The sequence below is a fragment of the Tenrec ecaudatus genome, chromosome 17, assembly GCF_050624435.1.
Source record: "Tenrec ecaudatus isolate mTenEca1 chromosome 17, mTenEca1.hap1, whole genome shotgun sequence".
Taxonomy (NCBI): Eukaryota; Metazoa; Chordata; class Mammalia; order Afrosoricida; family Tenrecidae; genus Tenrec; species Tenrec ecaudatus.
This window is the reverse complement of record NC_134546.1, coordinates 15,918,114-15,943,342: the sequence shown is the minus strand read 5'-3', so window position 1 is coordinate 15,943,342 and position 25,229 is coordinate 15,918,114. Positions and strand designations below refer to the sequence as shown.

General features: G+C 49.7%; 1 protein-coding gene across 2 annotated transcripts in view; it reads right to left on the bottom strand.

Annotated features, from left to right (window-relative positions):
- ANTXR1 (ANTXR cell adhesion molecule 1) overlaps window positions 1–25,229 on the bottom strand; it is a 258,758-nt gene that overhangs the window by 103,221 nt on the left and 130,308 nt on the right. Inside the window, exon 13 of one of the 2 annotated variants that reach the window (XM_075535944.1) lies at window positions 3,670–3,765. In XM_075535944.1, the coding sequence (XP_075392059.1) occupies window positions 3,670–3,765 (96 nt within the window). Of the gene's footprint in view, window positions 1–3,669; window positions 3,766–20,400; window positions 20,422–25,229 lie in introns of those variants that run through there. The other variant, XM_075535946.1, reaches the window with a different exon arrangement.

Genomic DNA, 25,229 nt, shown 5'->3' with positions numbered 1-25,229 from the left:
TGGCTGACCCATTTTGGGAATCCAGTGAAGGAATTAAACACATTCCTTCACACAATTCTCGAAGGACTGTCTAGAACATACTTACAAGGCAATCAAAACCAAAATGGAGACAAACAGAATTTTGCTTATATTGGGAGAAATTTTGACTGTGTGCCCACGATCCTCTCCAACAAAGTGGATTAAAACTATTTGCTGTTGCTTGAACAGAATCAGAACAATTGCACTTGGCCTATGTCCTGTGGAATCTTCAGCTGGCCTATAGAAGGAGACAACTACAAGACTTTCCCTGGCAACTCTATGTCTAGACTCGCACAAAACAAACCAGCAAAACACACTGATAAAAGATGTCTTTTGCCATGTAATATTTGATAATAGGAAACCCTGGCTATAGCACCCGAGTGTATGTAAGTTATGAGATAAAACAATAATGCCAATACCCCTGGGTCCCCGGACAGTGGGGAGATGCTGGAGGTCAAGGTGCAGTCTAGTGCTTTCAACCCCATCAGTTTGAGTGTTCTGTGGGCTGGTCAACCAATGAGAGGTGTGTAGAAGCCAAAGGCGCCCTTCTGGGATAAGGCGGGCCAAGCTGTTCTGATCGGCTTCTGGGAGTCTTTCCCTCCACCAGTCACTTTCTGACAGATGATGCTCTGTCAGGCCAACCCGGAGGAAGCCCGGAGAAAGCCCAGAGACATCCGGGTGGCAGCGGGCCTTTAAGGAAAGGCAAAATGCAGCGTGCAGTCGCGGTCACTTCAGTCGGAGGATGGTTCCCGTTCCTCGTGGTGACATCTCCAAGCGATCTGACGGTGAACAAGTTGCCAACTCAGGCTCTTCCCAGGTCATCCTCCAGGATTCTGTGACTGACTCGTTCCCAGCAGCAATGAAAAGGTTTCCGTCGTGTTTACTGGCCACCAAGCCAGTCCCTAACTCATGGAGACCCCCCCCCATTCAAAATGGAAAAAAAAATGCTGCCCAATCCTACATCATCCCAAGACAGGGGTTGTGGTTGGAACCGTTGTGATCCAAAGAGTGGCGATTTCCTGAAGTGGATCACCACTCCTCTCTGTCTAGTCTGTCTTTTTTGGGAAGCTCTGCTGAAGCCTGACCAGCATCACAGTCACATATAGGAATGAGGTACACCAGCCTGCAATGGAGCCAGGACTTCTTACAGCAAACTCACGGTCTTCCAGAAGATTCTGAGTCATCAACCGGATGGACGGGGAACACTCTAGCACTGAGGCACCACTGCCCTTGGGGTGCCTTGCAGATTCTTGAGTGTTGGCTACATCATCGCTGGAGAGAGCTGAGGTTTGCAGAAGAGGTGGGCAGGGCCACAGCCAAGACAAAGCTCAGGTGCTCCACATTCAGCAGTTGCTTTCTGCTTGCTGGCCTTTTCTCATCCTCGGGCTCAGTTCCACTGCCAGGTCAAAGGGCCATTCCCACACTTGTCAGGGTCAGGGTCAAGGTCTGGGCCAGGGGTGACTCAGGAGGGTTTGGAGACTGACCTTCATAAGGGGAGCTGTGTTCAGGGGAGGCAGGTCCTGAGCAGGGAGCAATTGTTTTTGTCTGCACCTTCTCAACGGGCTCCCTTACCCTGCGGCAAGCAGTCAACAAGCAGTTTCTAGGGGGGCGCACCAAGCACCAGAGCCCAAACCAGCTTTCAGAAAGAGGGCATGGGGGCCATGCTTACTGACAGCACAAACAGCGTCTCCAAGACTTCCCTTGAAAAGACATCCTTGGGCCCCACAAACTCAGACCAAACGACATGAAGACGTGCTGGCTGCCTTCCAAAGCCAGATGCGCTTAACCAGGTACACATCTGCATTGAACGCATTTGGAACCCTCTAAAACAATCGGATTTGGGGATGTTGTTTCCAGCGAAGAGAGGCTTATTTGGCAAAACGTCTCCCATCAATGCAGTACAGCAATAGATCTAACTGGTAAAATGTTTTTGATAAAAATCACACATCGTGCTTCTGTGTGGTAGGCGCTGCTTGAAGCGTGCACGTCCGCTCCCGGTCTCTAAACATAGGCAGGTAGACACGTGTGCGGGGGCACGGACAAGTTTGTGGCACATAGAAGGAACACGTAATGGAACGTCCCCCACATCCTTGAAGCCCCTCCTGCGTGCATCTATGTCTACATAAACGATCTGGGTCTCCATGCCCTCGCATCGTGGCCTGCTGCCAACGCCCCGCCCCACCCTGCGCTTTGAGCGCCCGCGGTCAGGCTTTTTCATTCTTTTCCTGTCAGAGTTCTGGACTTGAACATGGGCTTGCTTTGAATCACCGAAGAAAGCACTTTGGCTGACTCATGGGATTTTTATTTTTTTGCCCTCGAAATAAAATAACAACACTGTCGTTTTAAGTGTTTAAAACAACACAGCTCTCGGGGCTGCTGTGGTAAGGATCTGTTTAAAATCTTCATGAAATCAGTCCAGTCTGGACAGCGCTAGCTGACCCGGGGCCTTCTCTCTCTCTCTCTCTCTCTCTCTCTCTCACACACACACACACACACACGTCAGTGCTCGCTGTAAGTCATCCTTTCCCCTCAACAACCAGAGGCTTCTGCCGGTGCCAGAGCCTCCCTCACAAGTCCCTGCCACGTGGGCCCACACCCTGGCCGAGTTCCATGACTCTTTCATCTGCTGCCTCTTTCAAATGTTGCTTCACATTATTTCCCCCTTCCTTTCCAGGACTAGTGCTCTGTAAGTCTTCAGTCTTTGTTCGGTTCCGTTCTGTACCCACGTGTGTGTCCTCCTGCCTGTGTGTCAAGCACTGGGGATTCAGAGGCAAAGTGTCGAAGGGACCCTGTCCTGGAGCGGCTGCTGGGCCCTCTGCAGGCTAACAAGGAAAGAGGCCACACGCTGGGTATCACAGCGCATGCTCTGAGCCTGCATCAAGGCACTGTCGCAGGTGCCCGAGTGAACGGCTGGTTTCTCTAAGTGGCTGAGACTTGGTGCTTTCCCAAGTCTAGGGGCCTAGGAATAGGAACTGACAAGCAGACACAGTCTGTTGGACAAGGTGAACAGGGGGGTGATTCCAGGCCCTGAGCAGTTTGGGGACACACTGGCGGGAGCTATGTGATGCTGCCAGATGGCAATGAGAGGGAGGAGGCTGGTACCCACTGATCTTGTAGCTGCAGTGCTCAGCCTATGGTGAGGTCGGAGCAGGTGTCTCCTATAAAGGTTGGTGAAGATGAATCCAAGAGGTGGGGTCTCTACTGTTAAAAATAAGATGCCCAAGGCAGGCTCTTGGATGGGCAGTTTTGTTGCTTAGCAACCAGGGGGCTCCCAGGAGGGGATCTGATGGGGCAATTCAACAAGTTGTGCATTGACATACCCAATATCACGCACCGCAGGCAGTGTACTATGTCTGTCTCCTGCCAAACCTCCAGGCCCAGAGTGGCCACCCGGGCTGCCCAACCCAAAGGATGGACCGATGGGTGATCTCCCTGCCTGGTGCCTACTGACACCTAAGGCATCATGGTTCCGGTGATCCGGGCTCACTTATCCCAAATCTGGATTAACTGCATACAAAGGTGCAAGATTGGCCTGGCACATTGATAACACTTTTTGTACCTCTCCCCTGCCAATGTCCTGTTAACTCTATGCCATCCTTTCCCATGCCCACCCCCAGGCCTGAGGCGAGGAGGGAGAGTTGGGTCACTTACCACGGTGCAGCAGAGGGGCCAGAACCACCAGAGGAGAGCCAGGGCCAGCAGCAGGAACAGGATCAGCAGGGCGATCGCCAGGATGGTGCCATCGGACTGCAGAGCCAAGAGATAGGGCGGTCAGAACATGTTTGAGGTGGGTGTGGTGTGTGTGTGCACATACATACTCTAGTCTCCCCTCCCCACTAGCAGATACAAGGCTCAGCAAAGAGCAGGCATGACCAGCAAGTGGCTGGTACCCAGCCAACAGCAAGTCTCAGACAAAGGAGTTCGTCTCTCCCGTCGGGCCCTGCTCTCCACTTGGAGCCACATTCCAAAGGAGCATCCCTCCAAGACACACGTGGGCCCTCAGCTGCCTCTCCCTTGGCAGCAGTGGCATCTCCACATGGTGGGTCTCTGCCTGTAGGGCACCTGGGCCCGTCTGCTCCCCTGAGCGCGTTCACTGAGACACACTCGCGGCTGTGGATGGAACATCTGGATCGGATGGTGAGATGCTGCGGTGTTTTGTGTCCATTCAGACTCACAGCCACCCGACAGCTTAGGGAAGAGCTGCCCAAGGGGTTGCCAACATGAGAAGCTTCACAGAACTAGACTGCTGCATTTTCTCATGAGGGCAAGTTGCTGGGTTCAAATTGCTGACCTTTCGGTTTGCAGCCAAGGGCTTAGCCACTGTGACACCTGGGCTCCTGAGGTCAGATGGAACTGCAAGGAGTGTGTGTGTGTGTGTGTGTGTGTTGCCACTGCACCTGTGAGACAGGCGCGAGGTGGGTTTTGTCAGCACTACCGTGGGCGCAGGGTTCTCTTTGGGGTGGGGACAGCAGACGCCCAAACTAATTTACCCGCTTTGGGTGTGACCAGGCCAGCCCTGAGAGCAGCATGCTTGCGTCAGCCTGAGACAGTGGTTGGCTTTTAGAGACCCCACTCAGGATCAGCTTTCTAGAGAACCCAGGCTTAAGTCCTCCCTGTCCCCCTCAATTTCTGGGGGGGCAAACTGTCATGAGACAATTTGGGCCCTCCTTCCTTGTGAAGCTTGCAGTTGCGCTGTTTGGCCAAGGAGATGATCGGGTGTGTTTACACAGCCACTATATTAATAAGAGGAAACCTGCACAATCACCTTTATGATTGAGATGAGAGAGGGCTAGGTGAATATGCTATTGCACTACCGTGATCGATTACTACGCAGACCTTAATTATGTTTTCAAATAGTACTTAAATGACACGAGCATACACTTCCGATCTGAAAACACTCCTAATAAGCACCCCCACACCAACACACACACACACACACACACACACACACACACACACACACACACAGGCCAGGGAGTTGATTCTGGCTCCTATGGACCGTATAGGACAGAGAACTGCTTCTGTGTTTTCCGTGGCTGTAAATCGTGCTGGGAGAAGAAAGTCTCATCTTTCTCCCAAGGAGCACCTGGTGGGTGTGAACCACTGACTTGCAGTTAGCAGCCCAACACATAACTGACTATATTATCAAGGCTCCTTTATAAACATGTTATCAAGGGAGAGAGGCAGAAACACTGGATGGGCATTAACTAAAATATTAACAGTTGCTTGCTGCTAATGGGCTTCCGACAATCTTCTTGTTTTTATTCTGTATTTTCTTTCTTTTAAAAATGTGAACTCGTCTATACTGCATCACGAGAATGTGGAGTCCCTGGGGGGTGCCAAGAGCCAACACGGCCCTGCTGTTAACTGAACGTTTGGAGTTTTGAGTCCCCCCAGAGGTACGGTGGAAGAATGGCCTGGCCATGTAATGCATCAGCCATTGAAGACCCCATCGAGAGCGTGGTCCTACTTTGACACTGGTGAGCCAGAGTTGACAGCAACTGGTAAACTGGTGAGGAGAAAGTAAATGACAAGATGTTCTCGAAAACTCCTTTTGGTTTGCTGGGAGAGCACTGGCCAGGGCTTCGTATCTAGGTCCGTGGATCTGTGGGGGTTTACAGACGGGCTCACGTGGGCGGAAGTCTGAGACTCTCCTGAAAGGACCCTGATGCTCTTCAGGGCACTCCCACCTGCCTTGCTCCCCGCAGTGGGCACCCTGGCCAGGGCCCTGGAGCAGGCTAATGACTGGCCTGAGACTGACTCGCCCCACTGGGGGTGCTCCGCAGGGGCTACTGGAAGCAGTTTAAAGGCATCTCTTCCTTCCCGGAACTCCCTGGAATGTCGTTGACCCAGAAGTCTGGGAACTAAACACTCCCAGCTCTCATCCAGCCAAGGCTTGGGAATGTGATTGCCCCAGAGGGAGACCCAGCAGGTGCAGGGCAGGGCAGCCCAAGGGCAGGAGTGGGGGCAGCGCCAGGACAGACCAGTGGCAAAGGTTCTGAGGTCATTTCTGGATGAACAGCATTTACACACAGGGGCAGGGTACCCAGTAAGCAAGGCAAGCACTGGCTTCCTCATGCTTCCTTACTAATCTGGAGTGAACCCTTTCCCATGGGTTCCCCACATCAAAGTCATAACTTCGAGTGCTCACTGATGAAGATCCAAGACTTCAGAGTGGCGGACTCCTCGACTCTAGGAAAACTAGCATCCTCACGGGGAGCCCTAGGCAGCGCTACTGCAACCGGAGAAACGACCGAAGTCAGCAAGGATTTCATTCGACTTGAAGTTCACAATCAACGTTCATGGAAACAGCAGCCAAGAAACCAAACAGCAGATCGCATCAGGCACATCTGTTGCAAAAGGTTTTTTTAAGGTGTGAACAAGCAGAGATGTCACTCTGAAGCAGTGGTTCTCAACCTTCCTGACGCTGCGACCCTTGAATACAGTTCCTCATGTGGTGGTGACCTCCCAATCATAACATTATTTCCATTGCTACATCATCACTGTAATTTTGCTACTATTATGAATCATAATGTAAATATCTGATAGGCAGGATGTCTTTTCATTGTTACACATTGAACATAATTAAATCATAGTGACTAATTACAAAAACAATATATAATTATGTATATTATAAAATATTTATTTCTAATGACAAATCAATGAAATTTTGTCTTCAAGCATGGTGTAATATGGGTAACAGACTTCGTGCTGGGTGCTCGTAGGTGGGCATATCTGCATGTGGGTGGACCTGCCTGGAGACAGATAGAGGAGCGGTGTCTCAGTCCCTAACACCATCGGAAATATGTGTTTTCTGATGGTCTTAGGTGACCCCTGTGAAAGTGTCATTTGACCTCCAAAGCAGTTGAGACCCACAGGTTGAGAACCGCTGGGCTGATGTGTGCTGATCTGGAGGGAGCAGTCTCGCATGTCTTGCACCACATCCTGCTCACTACCAGTTAGTGAGTCAGCACGAGGAAATCCAGGCTACCCTGGATATTGGGTGGTCTGCAAGACATGTGAAACTGCTCCCTCCAGATCAGCACACATCAGCTCAGGTGGACCGTGATTCTTGACCACTCTGTCTCCCTGTCGGGGATGGCAAATGCGAAGGGACGCTTCGATTCTGCAGGAAGTTGCCGTGGGGTTGGGAGTGAGACAGATGCCAGCCATATCCAGGAGTGGAACCTTCGATTTGGCGACAAAAAATGTGAAGTTGTTGACGACACATTAGTAGGTAAGCACAGGCAAGCCCGTGCATACCTCACTCGGGGTCACACGGTTGTTGAATGAGGGATGCTGGAGTGGACGCTCTCAGCAAAGGCAAAGAAACCAACTGTGTTGTGTTATTCGAACGTGTTGTCAGCCAAGGCCAACTCATTAGATTTCATAATCTTTGTATTCCAAACCATAAAATGTCCATCATTGAAGCCCATCTGCTTCACAGGATGGTGTGAGAGAAGAATGAATAACAAGCGGCACACAGACGTGCCACACAGTTGGGTCGCTGGCTCGCTGTGTTAGTCTGGATAGACTAGAGAAACAAATTCATAGACACGCATATGTATATAAGAAAGAGCTGCATATACAAGACCAATTGAATATTGAGGGACCACCCCAGCCCAGTCCAGATCAAGCCCTTAAGTCCGATATTAGCCCATATGTCCGATATCAATCTATAAAGTCCTCTTCAGACTCATGAAACACATGCAATGATGCCAAAAGCAGGAAGATCACAGGCCAGTGGGTGGGAAGTCCTGTGGATCCAGTGGCAGTGTAAGCATCTCAGGGCTGGCAGGGGTCTCCACGTGGCTCTTCCAGCTCCCAGTGCTCTGGCTGCATCAGGGTAACTTCATGTGGCTTCTCGTCAGAAATGTCTCGCAGGGAGTGAGCGAGTGTCCCCCCTCCAACGAACTGTTTATCTCCCCAACACCTCCAAATGAGGTCGTCAAGCTGTGACCCGGTTGACAGGTTAAACTCCACCCTTTACTCTTAAGCCTCAGATTGACAACCACATTCTCTTGCCGAACACTGGGCTGCAGCTCGACCTCCTCTGCGGCCCCTCCTTTCCCCAGGATGACTGATATAAATCTGCCGGCACTTGCAGCAATGCGGGGTTTGGGTTACCGGAGGCATGGGAAACGGTGGTTGGTGAGAACTAAGCTATAATGTAGCAGAGTACAATTTACTCCCAAGTAGGCCTGGCGGCGTGATGGTGACATGTGACATGCTTGCCTGCTAAGTGCCAGGTTGGTGGTTTGACATCCCTGGTATCTCCCCAGCCCCCTTTCCCACAAACTCTGTGTGGAGAAAGGACTGGTGCTCTGTTCCCCTCAAGAGGCCAATCCAGAAACCTTGAGGGGCAAGCAGTTCTTCCCTGTCACTCAGGATCACGAGGCAGCACCCAATGACCTCCCCCCTCTCCCTGATTGTTTGGGGTTTTGTTTTTTCTTCCCTCCCCACTTTAGACGGGTGAACTAAAGGCTGGTAAATGCCACCGGTGCTTTTTCACCTGTGTGAAGCTAGGACCGGGCAGTGCCAGCCCCACTGGGGGGAGCTTTGGCAACAGGAGGTTTAGCTGGACACCATTCTCCCTGGCTGAGCATGGGTGCAGGCCAAGAGTGTGGCTGTGGACCCCAGGAAGGGAGCAGGTGCCATGAGGTGGCAGCCTGGGAGATGTGGCCATACACCCAGGGCAGGAATGCTGGAAGAAGTTTCTCCTGCTCTGGATGGAGAGAATCCCTTGATAAAAATGCTCCGGGCACTACTGCCTCATTTTCACGGTCCACCCAGGTACCACGAAGCACATCTTTCTGCTCAGCTCGGAAGAGTCAACACAAGAAAGGCATCCATTTCTAATAAACACAGTCCGGAAGCTTGGAGAATCCTCCTGGAAACCACACGCATGCCAACCTTGGAAGTTCATTCAGGTACCACGGAGCAAACAGGCAGCGGCCATCTACTCTGTGTCCACGGAGCTGACTCCAGAGACATGGGAATGACTCCACAGAGCCAAGGTGCTCAGGGCAGGTGTACAAACAACGAGCCGCAGTGCAGGGGGCTGTGCGCTCATACACAGCTGCACCCCAAGTGCCTTTCATGGGCCATGGAACAAAGCAGACGGCCTCCATCCTCACACAGAGGCGTCCCTGGCTGACACACATGGCTCCGTGTGGAATGGCTGGCTGGCTCCGTGGAAGCGCTTCTGAAGGCCGAGCGACAAGAAATCCCAGGGGACATAATTCTATTTTGAACTGTGCCCACCACACGGGGTCGCCCCGAGTCACAGTCGACTCCATGTACAAACGTTTGTTTTTTCCCCAAATTCTTAAATGTCCAACCAGCATGCACCTTGGGAAGGAGTTGGAGAGCCCTTGGCTCCTTGACTTGGGACACGTCATCGGAAAGATTGCTGGAAAGCAGAGCGTCTGTGACGATGAGGGAAAGTCTTCAGGAAGGGGGCTGACGGAACCCCACACCAGCAGACTCGACGGATCGCAGGAGCGGCCACGAATCAGAGCCAGCTCGAGGGGAGCTAACAACAAATTCTTAGAAAGCGTAAGTTCTAGGGGATACTAAGAATAACAATACGTGCCCTGGGGGGGATGACATCGACTCCTCTCCTTGCAGCGGAGGTTTGCTGACCAAGGGCTGTGGGGTTCCCTTTGCTCCACGTGCTTTCCTACGCCTTCCATACACACGCCTCATCCACCGCTGCCCCCCGCCCCAGTCTAATAGGATGTTTCCCCACTATCGGAGTGAGGAGAAGTGAAGACACTCTGCCAAGGTCACTGGAAGAAGCCAGAGGTCAAGCCTGGGCAGTGTGGCTCCCAAGGAGGCCTGCTGGCCGAGGCCTTGAGCTCCTGGCTCTAATGCTCTGCAGAAGCCGGATGCATCCGTCGGGTCCCCCAGGGCTTCCCCAACCCCAGCCTCACTGCCCTGGGGTCCATCCAGATTCCTAGCGACCTGTCAAGAGACAGTGGAAATGTCCCATGGGGCTATCTTTAGAGAAGCAGACTCCTTCTTCCATGTCCCTAGGAGAACCTGGCTGTGTCGAACTGCCCACCCTTTGGTCTGCAGTCCCATGCTTCATCTACTGTGCCAGGGCCTGGGAAACTCTGTGCAGCAGTTCTACTCTGTCCCATCGTCGGGTAGATGCCATGGCAGTGGGATAAGTGGGCTCCCCCTCCCCACCCCACCAGGTATGATCAGTCCTCAGTGCTTCCCAGAGGAGGTAACCTGCGCAGGAAGCCTTCTCTCAGCAACAGAAGGCACGGCATTTCTCGGGGGACAGGCCAGGTGTCTTCTGGGAGCTGGCATTACCTGACCGCCCCAGGTCAGCACATCCAGCCTCGTGGCAGAGACATGGGCCCACAGCTGAGTGTCTCTGTGAGGGAAGCCCTACAGGGGAGAGGGGTAGCCCAGGTGTGAACCTGCAGGGGTCTGATTTTATGAGAATCTGCTCCTGACACCAGCCCTTGCTGGGCAGTCTTAGGATGCAATTCACCCCAAACCATCAAAAGAGAAGTTTAGGAAGTGGGGGGTATGCAGCAGATAATTAGCTAATGATTGATTCCCGACATAATTATTTTTCCTGAAAGCCTCGTTACCAACGCCAGTTAAATCTTCATTTGCGTCTAAACAAATGAGAGAAAGGGAAACAATTTAAAGAAAGCGATGTGGATGTATGAATTGGCAGGAGGCAGGGTGACGAGCTGAGCTGACAGGAAACAGGAAGCCAAGCACTGAGGGGCTGCAGCTTCCAGGTGAGGGAACAGATCTTCGCTCGTTCTCTTCCAAGAATAGTTTTCAGGCTTTTAATTCCCGTCAAGTCTGAGGAATAATACTCATATCCTCATGCAGAACCCTGCATGAAGCATGGAGAAGTCTGCAGGAAGGGCATCCTCAGCCCTGGCCCCGCCTCCTGCCCTTTCCTGACGGTTCCTGATGGTACCACCTCCCTGACCCCAGAGCTTCAGTCTCTCTCTCCTGTCCCCAGCTCGAGAGAAGGGAACACGTTTCAGACAAAGAGGCACTGTCCTCAAGGTTAGAGAGCTTTGGTGACAACATCTCTTCCTTGGTCGGGAGAATGTAGGCAAAGTTTGACTCTCTGAACGCAGAGCGGGAGGTGGCGAGGGAGGGCCCTGCCCGGGCCTGTTTGCAGTGTGGCAGGAGAGAGAGAGGCACAGCTTCGGACAACACCACCGGCTCCTTGTGGCTGTGCTTTGTGGGTTGCCCGAGTCAAGGGAGCAGGAGGACACGTGGTGGAGTGCGTGGGAGCCTGGGGGATGTCCGACTTCAAGAGCCTTTGCGAATCCCTCCTGTCAAAGTTGGGGCTGGATGGGGACTGGGCCTGAGCCCGTGGCTTGGGTTGTTAAGCCGGCTGTCACAGTCTGATGGCTTCTCTGGGTGCTGGCATGGCTAAGGCATTTGGCTGGGACACAAAGCCATCCCACGCCCCGGAGCACAGTTCTCTGACACACAACAGGTCATCACAAAGAGGAAATGATCCCACAGCAATTGTTTTTATTAAGTGGCCCATTCATCTGCCTGGGAGCCTGCCGTGGGTAAGGAGGGGACGTCCTCCTTCCACACGGCCATGTTTCCTTCCCTCCGGAGGAAATCCACTTTCCTAAATAAGGAAAGAAGACACCGAGCATGCTGGGTGAAGCTCTCTGCCTGTCTCTCTCGTGAGCCTGCTGCCCACAGAGGACAGGCGTCGCCCGCTGTTACATGCCACAGAAGCCGGGTTCCGGGGCCCTGACACGCAACTTCAGGGACCCTGTCTCTAAGGATTTAAGAGCACTGATGGTGGAGTGGGTGCCGGTCGGGCTGCGATCCCCCAGCAGCTCCGCAGGAGAAAGATCGGGCTTTCTACTCCCGTAAGCAGTCCCGGTCTCGGAAACCCAGAGGGGGCTGCTCTGAGACAGCCTGGCCTCGACGGCAGTGAGCTTATTCTTTGGCTTGCTTGTCTCTAAGGATACACAAGTACAAATGGAAAATTGTCAGGGCCCCTCAGGGCCTTAGAAGGGGCTCTTTCATGTAAGGGTCTCTCATGCACAAGCTTATCAGTTCTGGGCAAGTCTGCTCCTGACTAGCATCTTCCTTGGGCAGGCTCTTCACCTGCAAAGAGACTGTGGGTGTACTCCAGAGTGGGCTTCCACTTCCAGGCCACCTGACGCCACAGGCAGCCACATTGATGGGTTCCAGTGCTTCCCTGATAAGAGGGGCGCTTCTGCCTTCAAATGCCAGGCTTTATATCCTTCCTCAACGGAGGCACACAGGAGACATGCTTCCCTGTCCTGCTCCAGGGATCCTCCCAAACAGAGCCAACCCCACTGCCATCGAGCGCATTCTTAGGTACAGCAACCCCCGCAGAGTTCCTGAGGCTGCCCGTCTTTACAGGAGCCTCATCTCTCCTTCAGCACCCCCGCGTCGACCCTCAGTTACCCTGGGAAGGGGCCTGGGAACAGCTACGTTTTTGCTTCACTCTGTTAACAAAGGCCTTCGCACAGCGCTCCATGGGTGGTGGGTCCCAGACCCTGGTGGGTGCTGTGGGCCCGGAGATCCTGAATAAAAGCCCTGGGTTACTGAGGCCATTGAAGGGACCCCGTGGTTGGATTGCATGGACAGACGGTGCAGGTTGGCTATTGTTTAAATATCTAATATAAACCAATGGACAAGTGTGCTAGCCTGGGCACTTTAGAGAAACAAATCCGCAGAAACTCATGTCTAAGAGTTTTATATAAAGGTTAAGTGCGCAGCAAGAAAACATCCCAACCCAGTGCTGCCCAAGCCCGCAAGTCCAACAGTAACCCATTAACCCATAGGTCCAACACCAATCCACAAAGCCCTCCTCCATTTCACAAAACACACACTATGATGCCGACTGCAGGAGGAAAGCCGAATCAGTGAATGTGTAAGCATCTCAGCGCTGGCTGATCCAAGCTTATAATTTCCAAGTAAGCTGCTTGTCCTTAACCTGAAAGAGTTGATCTTGGCAAGAGAGAAATGTGTAGAGATGAAGAGACTTCACCCTGCTCAAATGAGAAACCAGGGGGCCAAGCCCCTGAGCACCCCAGCAGCTGGGCAGAGGGAGGCTGGAGGGCCCCACCTGATGGCCGAGGAGCACCCCCCCTCTGCTCCCAGGCTTGCTTTGCTCCCTCTAGGGCCCCAGGCTGGTGCTGATGATGCAATACATTCCTAGTGCTCTGAAGGGGAGTTTGGACGTGTCTTGAGCAGCTGCTCTGAGCTCTGTTTTCTGGCCAGACAAACCTGGCAGGGCACGGGCGAGTTTTATTGGGCAAGCTGAAATTGAAGTCATTTTATTGCTGCTGAGACGTTATGGATGGGTAAGCCCACAGACCAAACTTTTCTCCTCGAGTTGATATATTCTATTATTTCTGGAAGCCACCTGACTTATCCATCCATCATCCATCCCACCCAACTTTTTAGTAAAGGTCTGTCTCCCTCCTGCACCCCCAACCCCTGGGACCTGTGGCACGATTCCTCAGCCCTCCTCTAATCTTTGTCTACCCCCTGTCTCCGTAAGTGTTGGTACGCCCCGTGGATCCAGTCTTGGTCCTTTCCTGTTTTCCCAACACGTTCTAGGGGCTGCCTTATTGCTTTTCACCGTTTACGCTCCCACCTCAACATGGATGACTAAAATCTTGATCTCTAGCTTCGATCTCCCCCCACGCTTCAGGGTCGTCAGCTCCCTGGTCCTACAGAAACCTCACACTCAGCTCATAGAGCTCAGCTTTCCTCTCTTCACACCTCCTGTTCTCCGCCTCTCATTCCTGGACCACGGGAGCCAGGCTCAGTGTTCCTTCTCCCCCGTCTCTCCCCACGTCACACCCCATCAGTTCACCTCTGACCCCCCAAGACTTCTCCCCACTCCATATGCTGCTGGTCATGGTCTGATTCTTGTGACAGTAAAGCCTGCAAAAGTTGGGACCTCTGTAAGGTGGAAACCTGCCAGAGAAGGAAAATAGGGATGTTTCCCACTTACACAAGGCAACAGAAAAGGGTTAAGACTATACCCTGTTGGAGGAGGAATGCTTGCAAGGCCCAGGAAACATGGCAGCCCTCACAGGGCTCACTGTGCTTCCTTTCTGGATGTTGGCAGTTAGCTTTTGATTGGCATCTCCACTGCCAGTCTTGCTGCTCTGATTTCCACCCTCCATCCCTTGGCCATCGATTTCCAGTGCTTTTCGGATCGCACCCTGTGAGTTGGTCGATAGTTTTTGGTTGTCTTAGCAGCTGAGAATCCATGAAGAAATACACCCTTACCATTGAAAAGTACACATTGACATTTATACACAAGCCAACAAGCATCTGTCTACAATTTCTGGGGTCTATTAAGTCCTCAGGATCCATCAATGGAACCCCCACCCCCACCCCAGGACCAAGGCTTGGGGGTCCTCAGCACGGGACCCAAGGCCCCTCACCACCAGGCTCTTCTTATTTCTCTAGCCCCCTAACTGGCATCGCCTTTCTTAGATTTTGTGCTCTGGAAATCCCGAGCCAAATGTAGTTCCCTTCCTGCACACCATTTCCACCTGCATGGCGTGAGGCTGTCACCTTTCAAGTCTTAGCTTAGGCACCACTGGCTACAGTGAGATAAAGTTTATTGTGTCAACCTGCCCGATAAACACATATGGGATTAATTGAAGGGCAGAGAGATAAATGGCTTGGTGAGCCTCGCCTTTCTAGTTCTCGGGTCTCTTGGTCTCTGATGGTCAAACCAGGCTGCAGCTGCCTTAGCCAGTTTCCTGCTTCAGCTGGCAAGGCTCACTTCCTACAAGAAATTCCTCAGGAGAAACCACATGGACCTACCCCGATGCAGTCCTGGGTGCTGGAGCAGCTGTGTGGAGACCACTGCCAGCGCTGAGATGTTTACACATTCACTGATTCCGCTTTCCTCCTGTAGTTGGCATCATTGCATGTGTTTTGTGAGATGGAGGAGGACTTTGTGGATTGGTGTCGGACATATGGGTTACTGTTGGACTTGCGGGCTTGGGCAGCAATGGGTTGGGATGTGCTCTTAACCTTCATATAAAATTCTTATATATATATTTTCTTCCTGTGGATTTGTTTCTCTAATGTACCTAGACTAACACATACAGTCACATTTTGCCTATTCGTCAAACACTTACTATGCGCTCGGCTCTCTACAAACAACCCAGAGCAGCAGCATAAAAGATGGAATCCTGGTTGTTGAAATCAAGATGAGTAAATATCACCAAGCTCAGTAGCTTGGGCTCCCATTTCATTCTAATCATACCTTTCCTTCGAGTATTCTCTCTACCTTGGCATTGACTACAGTTTGGAGAAATCCCATCATTCTGTGCCTATCTTTCCCACTCAGCTCCCAGCCCTTTTTCTTTTTTTTCACAAGAGAAAAGCTTGTAGTTAGTTCAGGGATCGTTTGCTGGCCCTTAGGAGCGTTTTCCAGTCCAGTCTGTTGGGGCACCACGCCCTGGCCCCAAAGTCCACTTTCAGCATTCCCTGGGGACCTTGCCACTCCATTCCCTTGCTGTTCCGCTGCACTCCCCCAGTGATTTGCCTCGGTGTGGTGGGATCAGGTCAGGTGCAATTCCCACACTGTGTCTCTGGTGCTGTCCCCTGTATCGCCCTTAGTCACTGAGGGGCATCATGTCTCATAGTACGGCCAGCCATGTTGTTCTCTCTGTGGACTGGCTGCTCTACTCAGGAACATCATCCTCACAGCCTGGTGGGCCAGGCTGTGCTCCACTCTCTCCTCCTGCCCCTTCATCTGCTCCCGTGTGCTTTGATCAGATATGTCCATCTCCCGGAGCTGCAGAGTCAATGTCGTCCTTTGGAACAAATTCTTTTCGGGGGAGGGGCAGGAATCCACTTAATTTATGGTTCTGGGACCAGCCTCCCAGACCTCTCCACTGGTTCCCCCCAGCCCTTTTTCTTATTGTTGCCGTAGAACCAGTTCTGACTCATGGAGCCCTAGAATTGCCCTCCAATGTTTTTCCTGAACTGTGACCTTTCAGAAGCACATCACTGGCTTTTTATTCCAAGGATCCTCTTTGAGATGGGATATCATGCTTCCAAAATGGAAAGATTCAATCAATAGCCTTCCAACTCTTTATCAGGTTCAGGGAAATGAGAATTGCGAAGCTTAAAGCCTTCTGGCGAAGCTACATTTCTAGAAGGTGGCAGAAGAGGCACTGCAGTCCGTGTGTCCTGAGGCTGCTCACCACTTCTTCATAGCACTCTCCCTAGAAGCTCACTGCAAGGAACATGGACTCTGGAAGGCGAATTCAAATCCTAATGATCTGATTTATTTATGTTCGCCTTTGAATACTCTTGCAACCTCTCAGCCTTCTTGTCATCTAAACATCTCAAACTGAGATGATACGACCTGTTTCCCAGGATGGACTCAATAAGGTGTGTAAAGATCCACACAAATGGCCATCTTTCAACAAATGGGACTTCCCTTTCCTTCCCTCACCCTCACCCCCACCCCCACCCCCACCACATACACTTGCTTCCATGCCCAGGCCTGGGGATGTGCTCAGGGTTGAGTTGCCTTTTGTGGTAACGGTGGCAAGAGCTATACTGTAAGTGGGTGGTCTCTTGCTGCATATTGAGGAAATCAAAGACCCTCAGATGGCCATTCCATCGCCAATGAAAGGAAAACCCAAGGTTTTCCCATGGCAAATTTATCGATAGAGGCAAATTCCTGACCAAAGTGGCTCAAACCTCAGTGGGGGTAATTATGTGTCCATCTTTCTGCTGAACAAATAATCTGAGCGAGAGATGCTAAAGAGGACGCAGAAACATATTAGGCGAGACCTCAGCCCTTGTGGAGCTCTGTGTTAAGCTTCGGTATAAAGTAGCAAGTCTGCTCATGTTGTAAACACTGTAAAACACCCTCATCGAAAGGAGTCTAATGACCTCCACAGTGGTGGCCTTGGAGGCCGAGGGCGCCAACAAAGTAACCATCACTCAAAGCAGTTTGGAACCCCCCCACCGAACTGTTCCTAAAACCAACATACCAAACCAAACCAAACTCACTGCCATTACGTTGATTAGGACTCCTGGCAATCCCGTAGGACAGAGTAGACCTGCTCCTGTGGGTTTCTGAGAGTGTAACTCTTTATGGGAGTAGAAAGCCTCATCTTTCTCCTGAGGAGTAGCTGTTGGTTTTGAACTACTGACCTTGTGGTTCATCACCCCATGCACTTCGACACCAGGGCTCCTTAAACCAATAAACAGGCCACCCAAAAGACAATCTCGTAACATCTTGGTCATGTCTTAGCATTTTTACAGCGAGTTGCTTCCCAGCTTGATAACCTACCACTCACCAGACTTGGTTCACATGCTAGGGCTTGTTTTGAAATTCAAAGATGAAGACTGTTCCCTTACTGAGGATATTCGAAGGCTGTTATGCCAAGTCCAGAGCAGGAGGCAGAAAACAAGGGGAGCAGGGACAGGGTTGTTAGAGACAGCTAATGGCCCTCCAAAGTGACCACTTTGAAAGGGCAGCCATCATGTAGATTTGTGAAGTCTAGTTCACTAGAAAGCTCATTGCTTCATGCCTTGCATGAATAATTTCAGAAGGATTTAGATAAATCATTAGTATGCAATGGAGGGGAAGATTAATGCCATATTTCTGTATGCTTGATGTCTGAGATCCGCTTTCTCTGTATCACGATTTCCCAGCATTACATTGGCACTCTTGTCACCCTGTCCCAGCAATGACACCACACGCCACGCTCAGGGGTGAGGGTGATCAGGAATAAATCTTGGGTTTCTCTCCAGAAGATGCGTAGAGGGGGCTAATCAAAGCCAGTCTTTAGAGAAGACTGATGCACACAAGCTGTAACTCATTAGGGTGCTGAATGCCTTGGCTTCTGTGAGGGCGCTGTTGAATGCAGATTACAAAGACGGCGGTTTTGCGAGGCTCGAATGCTATGGCGACACTGGAAGAGAAAGTCTCCTGGTTTGTTTTCACTTTTGTGCCATTAAATACAGGCCCTTACCTATTTGCACTTGATAGAATTATCTGTGGAATGTATAGCTTTATAGGTCTTAGTCAACACCCTTTCTATCTCAACGAGCATCGGCATGATCTCTTACCAGTAAGTAAACTTCACCTGTGGTCTCATGTGGGTCTACATTATGAACTTGGGATCATGAAAGCCAGGTCTCCTAAAAAGACACCGCCATAAATGATTCCGGAAAACAGTTGGACAGACTAATGAGGACCGCTTAAGGAGCTCACTTACACTCCAGCGCTGGTCATGTGGGGTTCAGCTATAAGTGACGAGCTTACAGCTCAGAGCACAGGCGACAGCGCTGGTCATGTGTGGCTTTCAGCTGGAAGCGATGAGATGAACCACAGCTCAGAGCAAGGCTCATTCAGGAAGCTGGCTGTGGCCAGAGAGGCGTCTGGGGCAGGGTCAGACTTATACTTGGCTGGCCCTGAAGCTGAAGCAAAATGTGGGAGTGGAGGGAATATAAGAAAGGGCACGGCAGAAGCACAATGGAATATGATCGAAGGCGTAGAAGCATGGGTGGACACGATTCCCTTCAGAATGGAGACGTCAGGAATACAGAATTGTCATTTTTACCTATAGGAAAGGATTGCACACACTTATCATCGGGCCAGCACAACAGGGTCAACCAAGGCCACCAGGCTGGCCTCAGCAGCAGCCTTTTGCCCATATTGATTTTGGCTGGGTTTGCACCTGTGACAGGGACTCTTGAGACTCTTGGACTCTGTGGATGCCTTCCCTAGGGTAACGCGGGTCAACTAACATGGGCGTATTTTCACTTTTCATCTTCCTCTACCTGCAAAGGAAGGCGTTTCACGGATGTGAAAGATTGTGGTGGAAAAGAAAGCCCGGGGTACTTTAGTTTTCATGTATTCAAGTGCTTTTTGAATTCATTTAAAGAAAAGTTCAAACAAAACACGAAGCCCTCTGCTTTGGGCACGGACTAAACTCACATCTGTTCCAGTAACCACAGCAAGGGCAAAGGAATCCCAGTTATGTGTTGTCCGTGGCACCGAATCTTCTCTGGGGAGAGAGGCATGGAATCGCTGACCTCTGAATCTCCCCAGTGGCCTAGTGACTAGGTGAGAAAGGGGTGCTTTTGGTCAAAGGAGAGGTGTTTATGTTCCGTGGGGGGGGGGGTGCCACTCTGTAGGAAACAGAGAGGAGAGGTAGCCTATTTCCAAGACACATTGAGAATATAACGCAAGGATGGATCGGAAAGCAACTTGTGATGTGGCACCATGTGCGCGAAAACTGTCAACCCAGACAATGCAGTCGGTGCTGGACGCCCGTCTCCTCCCAGTCGGTGTGCACCCCGCCTGCTGATTGACCAGAGAGCTGACAATTCTCTTACTGTGGGCAGAGGGAGACCCTCTCGGCTTTCTGTCTTTGTTGAGCCTACATCCTGTGCTGTTACCCTCTCTTACTGCTCTTTCCCTCACTTCCCCTTCCCTTCCCTTCCCTCTCTCCGAGGTAAATGGGTATTTCTTCCGACACCCAAGTCTTTCTCCACTGGGTTTTCCAATCCAATCCAGAATGCTCAACCCCAAAGACTCAACCATTTGGGACAGAGAAGTAGGGGGATCTTCTACCTTATGCTGTGATGTTATTGATTTATTGTTTGCTCTGACCCATATACAATTCAGAGGTCTGTTTGGGATTTCCCAACATGGATTTTCCAAGTTGATTTGTAATTGGATTTGCTATTGACTTGTCATGATGCATCTTGTCCCACAACATGGTCTGTGGGACATCAATGTTTGGAAATTTCCTGAGACCTGGCTTATGGCTACTTTTTGTACTTGTTCAAAGTGTGCTGGGTGTTCTATATAAAGTACTCACTCACTCACTCACTCACTCACTCACTCACTCACTCACTCACTCACTCACTCACTGCCATCAAGTTGATTCCAACTCACGGCCACTCTGTAGGACAGAATAAAACTGCCTCTGTGGATTTCTGAGACTGAGAGTCACCACTCTCCCCACTATTGGGCACAGGTGGATAGAAAATGTGGTTATACACTACTGGCCATATTGCACAATTGCATGTAATTCTGTTCTCTCGGCCTGTTCCCCTGTCCCCACAGGGAAAGGGCTAGCTCTTATTTTCCTCTGCGGGGAGGAAGGGGCTGCCTTTGGATAACTGGGAGGGCTCCCTCAGTTCAAACGATGGTCACTTTTGTTCAGCAGGTTTTCATGATCCGTTTTTGGCATCGCGTAGACTGGCATCAGTGTAGATCATGTAGACTTCACTGAGTATAAGATGCATCTGCTCTAAGATGCTCATTGTTTTAAGAGCCATTAGGGAAAATGCTGTCAATTACATCAGAATACATCAGTTGTCTGGAATATATCAATTTCAGAGCTATAAAAAGGTGAAAAAGTAAGTCTCAGAATCAATGGCGTACAGTATTTTTTTCACACAACATCACGTTTCATGCAAACACAATTATTTAACTCCTGTAGATGATTATAGGAGTCTTTTTTTTGCATCTCCATGAAAAACCCCACTGTCATCAAGTGATTCCAACTCACAGTGACCCTACAAGAAGCCAGAGTAGAATCACCCCTTGGATTGCTAAGGCTGTAATTCTTTACAGGAGTAGAAAGCCTCATCTTTCTCCCATGGGGTGACTGGTGGTTTCAAACTCCTGACCTTGCAGTTAGCAGTCCAAGGTGTAACCCATTATATCACCAACACGACATCATATTTCATTCTATTATGCAAATAATTCATAATTTATTAGGCTGTTTCATGTATTAATTCATGAGAGAGTTGCACTTTACACTTCATCTTCATGGTGGATTTATTAATTCCACCTTGCAATTTTTGTGAATTGCATCTGCTGAGGCTATGTCATGAAGTGCAGATTAGAGTTGTCATATCTATTTTGTGGGTCACCTATTTCTTTTATGATTTAATGGTCTTGTTTACATCCCTAATGACTTTTTGTGAGAGGGCTTATCTTATCTAACATTAATAGAGCTAATTTATATTCAAGGAGCCTTCATGGCGCTTTTGGGTAAGTGCTGGATCACAAGGTCAGCAGTTCAAATCTACCAGTCACTCTCGGGAGAAAGATGGCTCTACCTGGTCCCCTAACAATGTACAGCCTCAGAAACCCTATCAAGGGTCCCGATGAGTCGGAATTGACTCACTGACTGTGGGTTTTTGATTTAGGCCATTTCTATTTGCCTGATATAAAATTTCCCACATTTTATCTCCAACTTTTCTGGCTTCTTATGTTCTATTTCATGTATGTCTTATAGTAACTAGAAAAGAGCTGGATATGTAAAAATAAAAATCTATCGAGCCCAGCGTTTTAACTGCTGAGTTTGGGCCACGGTATTTATTTTGGTTATGGATTGTTTAGACTTCAGTTTTATTTATTTCAGTTTGATTTCAGTCTTCTCACTATCTGCTTCCCTCATAATTTTTGAAAGTCTTCTCCCCCCTCCCCTTTTTTTTCTTATTTAGTCTCAAAACAATGCCATTTCAAACTCAGGGCAAACATTCTTGAAAATGCTCAGAGATAAAAAATATTGAAAGTCAATTGCTAAAATATCCAAGAAAAACAAAGCAGCATGAATCCCGCACAACATATTTGGAAAGATACTTTTACACATTCGAGGGTTATCCAAATAGAGATGCTGGCGAACTGCTTTCCTGTCACTTCGCAAACAACATTTGAGACCTGAGGTCTGCATTCCGATATGCCTGTGGTCTTTTGCCCTTTTTCTAAGGTCGCTATGAGTCGGAATCCACCCCACAGCAAGGGTTTTGTTTACGCTGTTAATCCCAGTGCAGCGAAACCACGCTCCATCTTCCTAAAGCAAAAATAAACCACTAAGACGTTGCGGAAAATGCCTAGAATTCTGTATGAGTCTATGGAGAGTGGGTAGGAGATGGAGGTGAACAATCTATAACTAAGATACCGTTTGTAAATAAAAGGGATGCTCCCACTTCCTTTGAAAGCCAATTTCCCTCAGGAGGAGTTTTAAACACTCTCCCCGTCTGAAATATAATTTTACTTATATGATGTCAGGAAAGCACCGGACCGATAATTGCAAGGTTGCTGGTTCAAGCGCACCAGCTGTGCTGAGGGAGAAAGAGGAGGCTGTCTGCTCATCTTTAAAGAAATCCTAGGGAGGGTGACTCTGAGCGGGAATTGACTCAGGGCAATGAGGCAGTGGGCTTGGTTTATAGTCGGTGGAAGGTGTCCAGTCTGAATCACAGGGAAGCTGTCTCCAGTCTCACCAAGAAAAGCCATTCGTGTGTGTTTTTACACTGTAAAAATGCATAGCGTGACATCTGTCATACGATACACCAGATAATGTTTGCCTGATTCCTTCACGGACGGCCCTTGATGTGTCAACTCCAAACTCGCTGTTGGAAGGAATAGGAAGGCTTTCCTCGTTCCCTTGCCTCTCCGCCCCGCCCGTGACTTTGACATCATTCCGCCAGTGGTCACGCCTGCCCGTACTCCAATGTAACCATCGCAAACGGCTCATTCCTCATCAGACAGACCTTTGCAAACACACAGCCTATTTTAGCCTCTTGAATCCATCTAGAACAAAACAGACACACCTGTCTCAGGGCGGCCCCTCGCTGCCATCAGGCTGATTAGGACGCCTAGAGACCCTATAGGACAGGGCAGCCCTGCCCTCGTGGGTGGCTGAGACCATCACTCTTTGTGGGACGAAAAAGCTTCGTCTTCTTACCGAAGCACAGCTGATGGTTTTGAACAGCTGACCTTGCCGTTAGAAGCCCAGGACGTAATCACTGCATACGCAGGGCTCCTTGGGCAGCTCTTACAACATTGGAAATGGCTATGAGGGCTCTCCACATCCCAAATCCACTGCCATGGGTTTGATTCCAGGCTGGAGGGACTCAGTGGGGCAGAATCGAACTGCTCCACAGGCTTTCCAAGACGGATATGTTCTGTGGAAGTGGAGCCTCATCTTTCTCCCGCAGGGCTGCGCTTGACCTGGAACTGCTGACCCCGTGGTTGGCAGCAGAGCGCTTTAACAATTGTGCCACCGAGGTGCCTCCTTTTCACACACTCGCTTTGCTTTCACAGATTAGTCTAAGTTATATGCCACCTTTGATACGATCTCTCAACAAATCGGGTTCTCTGGGCTCTCCCTTGAAGGACCCTTGAACACAGCATACTTGCTGTGTTATTTACCCTCATCAAGGTGAGCGCTCACTCATGCCACTTCTTCGGCTGAGATACTTGCCTCTGGTGGTTCAGAAGTTGAGTCTTTTGGGAAAACCCATCTCTATGTCAATTCAGCATCAGGGCCAGGAGACAAATATTAATACCTACTGTGTACCAAGCCCCATGCCAGCGATCCTAAGTACATTATCTGACTAAAGCCACACACCCAACAAGATTTTTGCCAGATTAATCTCATTCTAAGGCCTATATTTATTTCTACATTACCTCCCCACTTAAGGCCCCTACCCTAGTGTTTTACTAAGCTACCTTTTTCGAGGAACATGCCACTTTTAATTACGGCAATAATAACATACAAGTGGCCCTTCTTTTTCAAGAATGTGTGTGTGTGTGTGTGTGTGTGTGACACTGTGATGATTCGCTTGGAGTCCCCCAGTACTGTGGACTGGCCGATCTTTATTATTATTTTTCACACAATATTATAGTTCAGTCATATTAAGAAGAGTTGTGCGAGCATCACCACAATCACTTCCAGAATGTTCTCTTCTTTCTTGTCCCCATTGTCGTTAGCTTCCCATTTCCCCCCAACTCCTCTTTTAGCCCCCCACATAATTATTAAACCAGTGACGGTCTCTGTAGATCTACCTTTCCTGATTTTCATGTACAGAAACACATACGAAACAAAACACAATGCCAAGACAAAGCAGGAAAACCTCGATGGAAAAGAAAGCAGAAATTATTAAAAACTGAAAAAACTTAAAGTCAAAAAGGAGATCAAATGATAACATTTTGACCTAACCCTATCTGCCCCAATCAACTTCGCAATGTTCTCTGACTGATAGCCCGGCTATTCACATCTCCGGATACTATGGTCAGAGGAAATTCACTGGTGGCTTAAATCCATGTAGGAACCCCACACATAGATGTTGGGCTGCCGCTGTCATCTAGAGCCTTCTGAAAACCAGGGGCTCAGAATTTGAGCTCTGATACCTTTCCCTCCTCTGGATTTGGATTTTATTATTTACAAATCTTGGATTCATGTGGATTTAGTTGATGCCTCACTGAGTGGCTATTTGTCTTAAGGCCCCAGATGCTATTCTTTCTGACAGCTGGGCACCATCTAGTTTCTTCACCACATGTTGCTGTAACACCCACACCTTCAGTGATCTCCTCTCATGAGGGCAAGTATTGAGTGGGGTCATGCCAGAAGCATACATTGTTCTTAGGTTAGGGCTATGAGTAAGTGTCAGCTCCAAATTGTGCTGGCCACTCATGGTACAAGGCTCCTTTACTCCAAAGCATGGGACTTTAAGTTAGAGCTGAATATTTGTCCAAATGATCATTTGTCCAAATGATCAAATCAACAGTATCTAACCTAATTCTGTTTTTAAGCTTATGTACTTGGAACACCCCAAAACTGAGTTGATCTTCCTAAAACATCACATTGCATTTCTTCGAGTGGTTTCCCTCCGCCGGAACTCCATATTCTGCAATTCACACCCTGCGGACAGTAAGATTCCTATCTCCCCTCCAATATAGCCTTTACTTACTCTTCCAGTTTCTGGGAAGCAACTGGAGCCAAATGAGTAAGAAGAGGGAAAGGTGTAAGTGGAGTGGGAGAGTGAAACAGGAAGTGGAATAATGTTGTTGGAGTGGAGAAATCTATATGGGAACAATATTCTCTGTTACTACCCTCCTCAACTAGTGGTTTCAGAGAAACGTCTTTTCATCAAGGTCTCTGGTGACACAAAAGTTTGCACTTAGCTACTAATGGAAAGGCTGGAAGTGTAAGCCCACCCAGCAGTGCCCTGGAAGAAAGGTCTGGTGATCTACCGCCACAAAGAGTCCCAGACCAAAAAAACCAAACCCATTGCTAGCAAGTCAATTCTAACACAACACGACTCTCTACAGGGTTTCTGAAGGCGTCAATCTTCAGGAGAGCCGATAGCCGATCGGTATTCACCAGTGGAGGAGCTGGGCCACCTGATGGTAC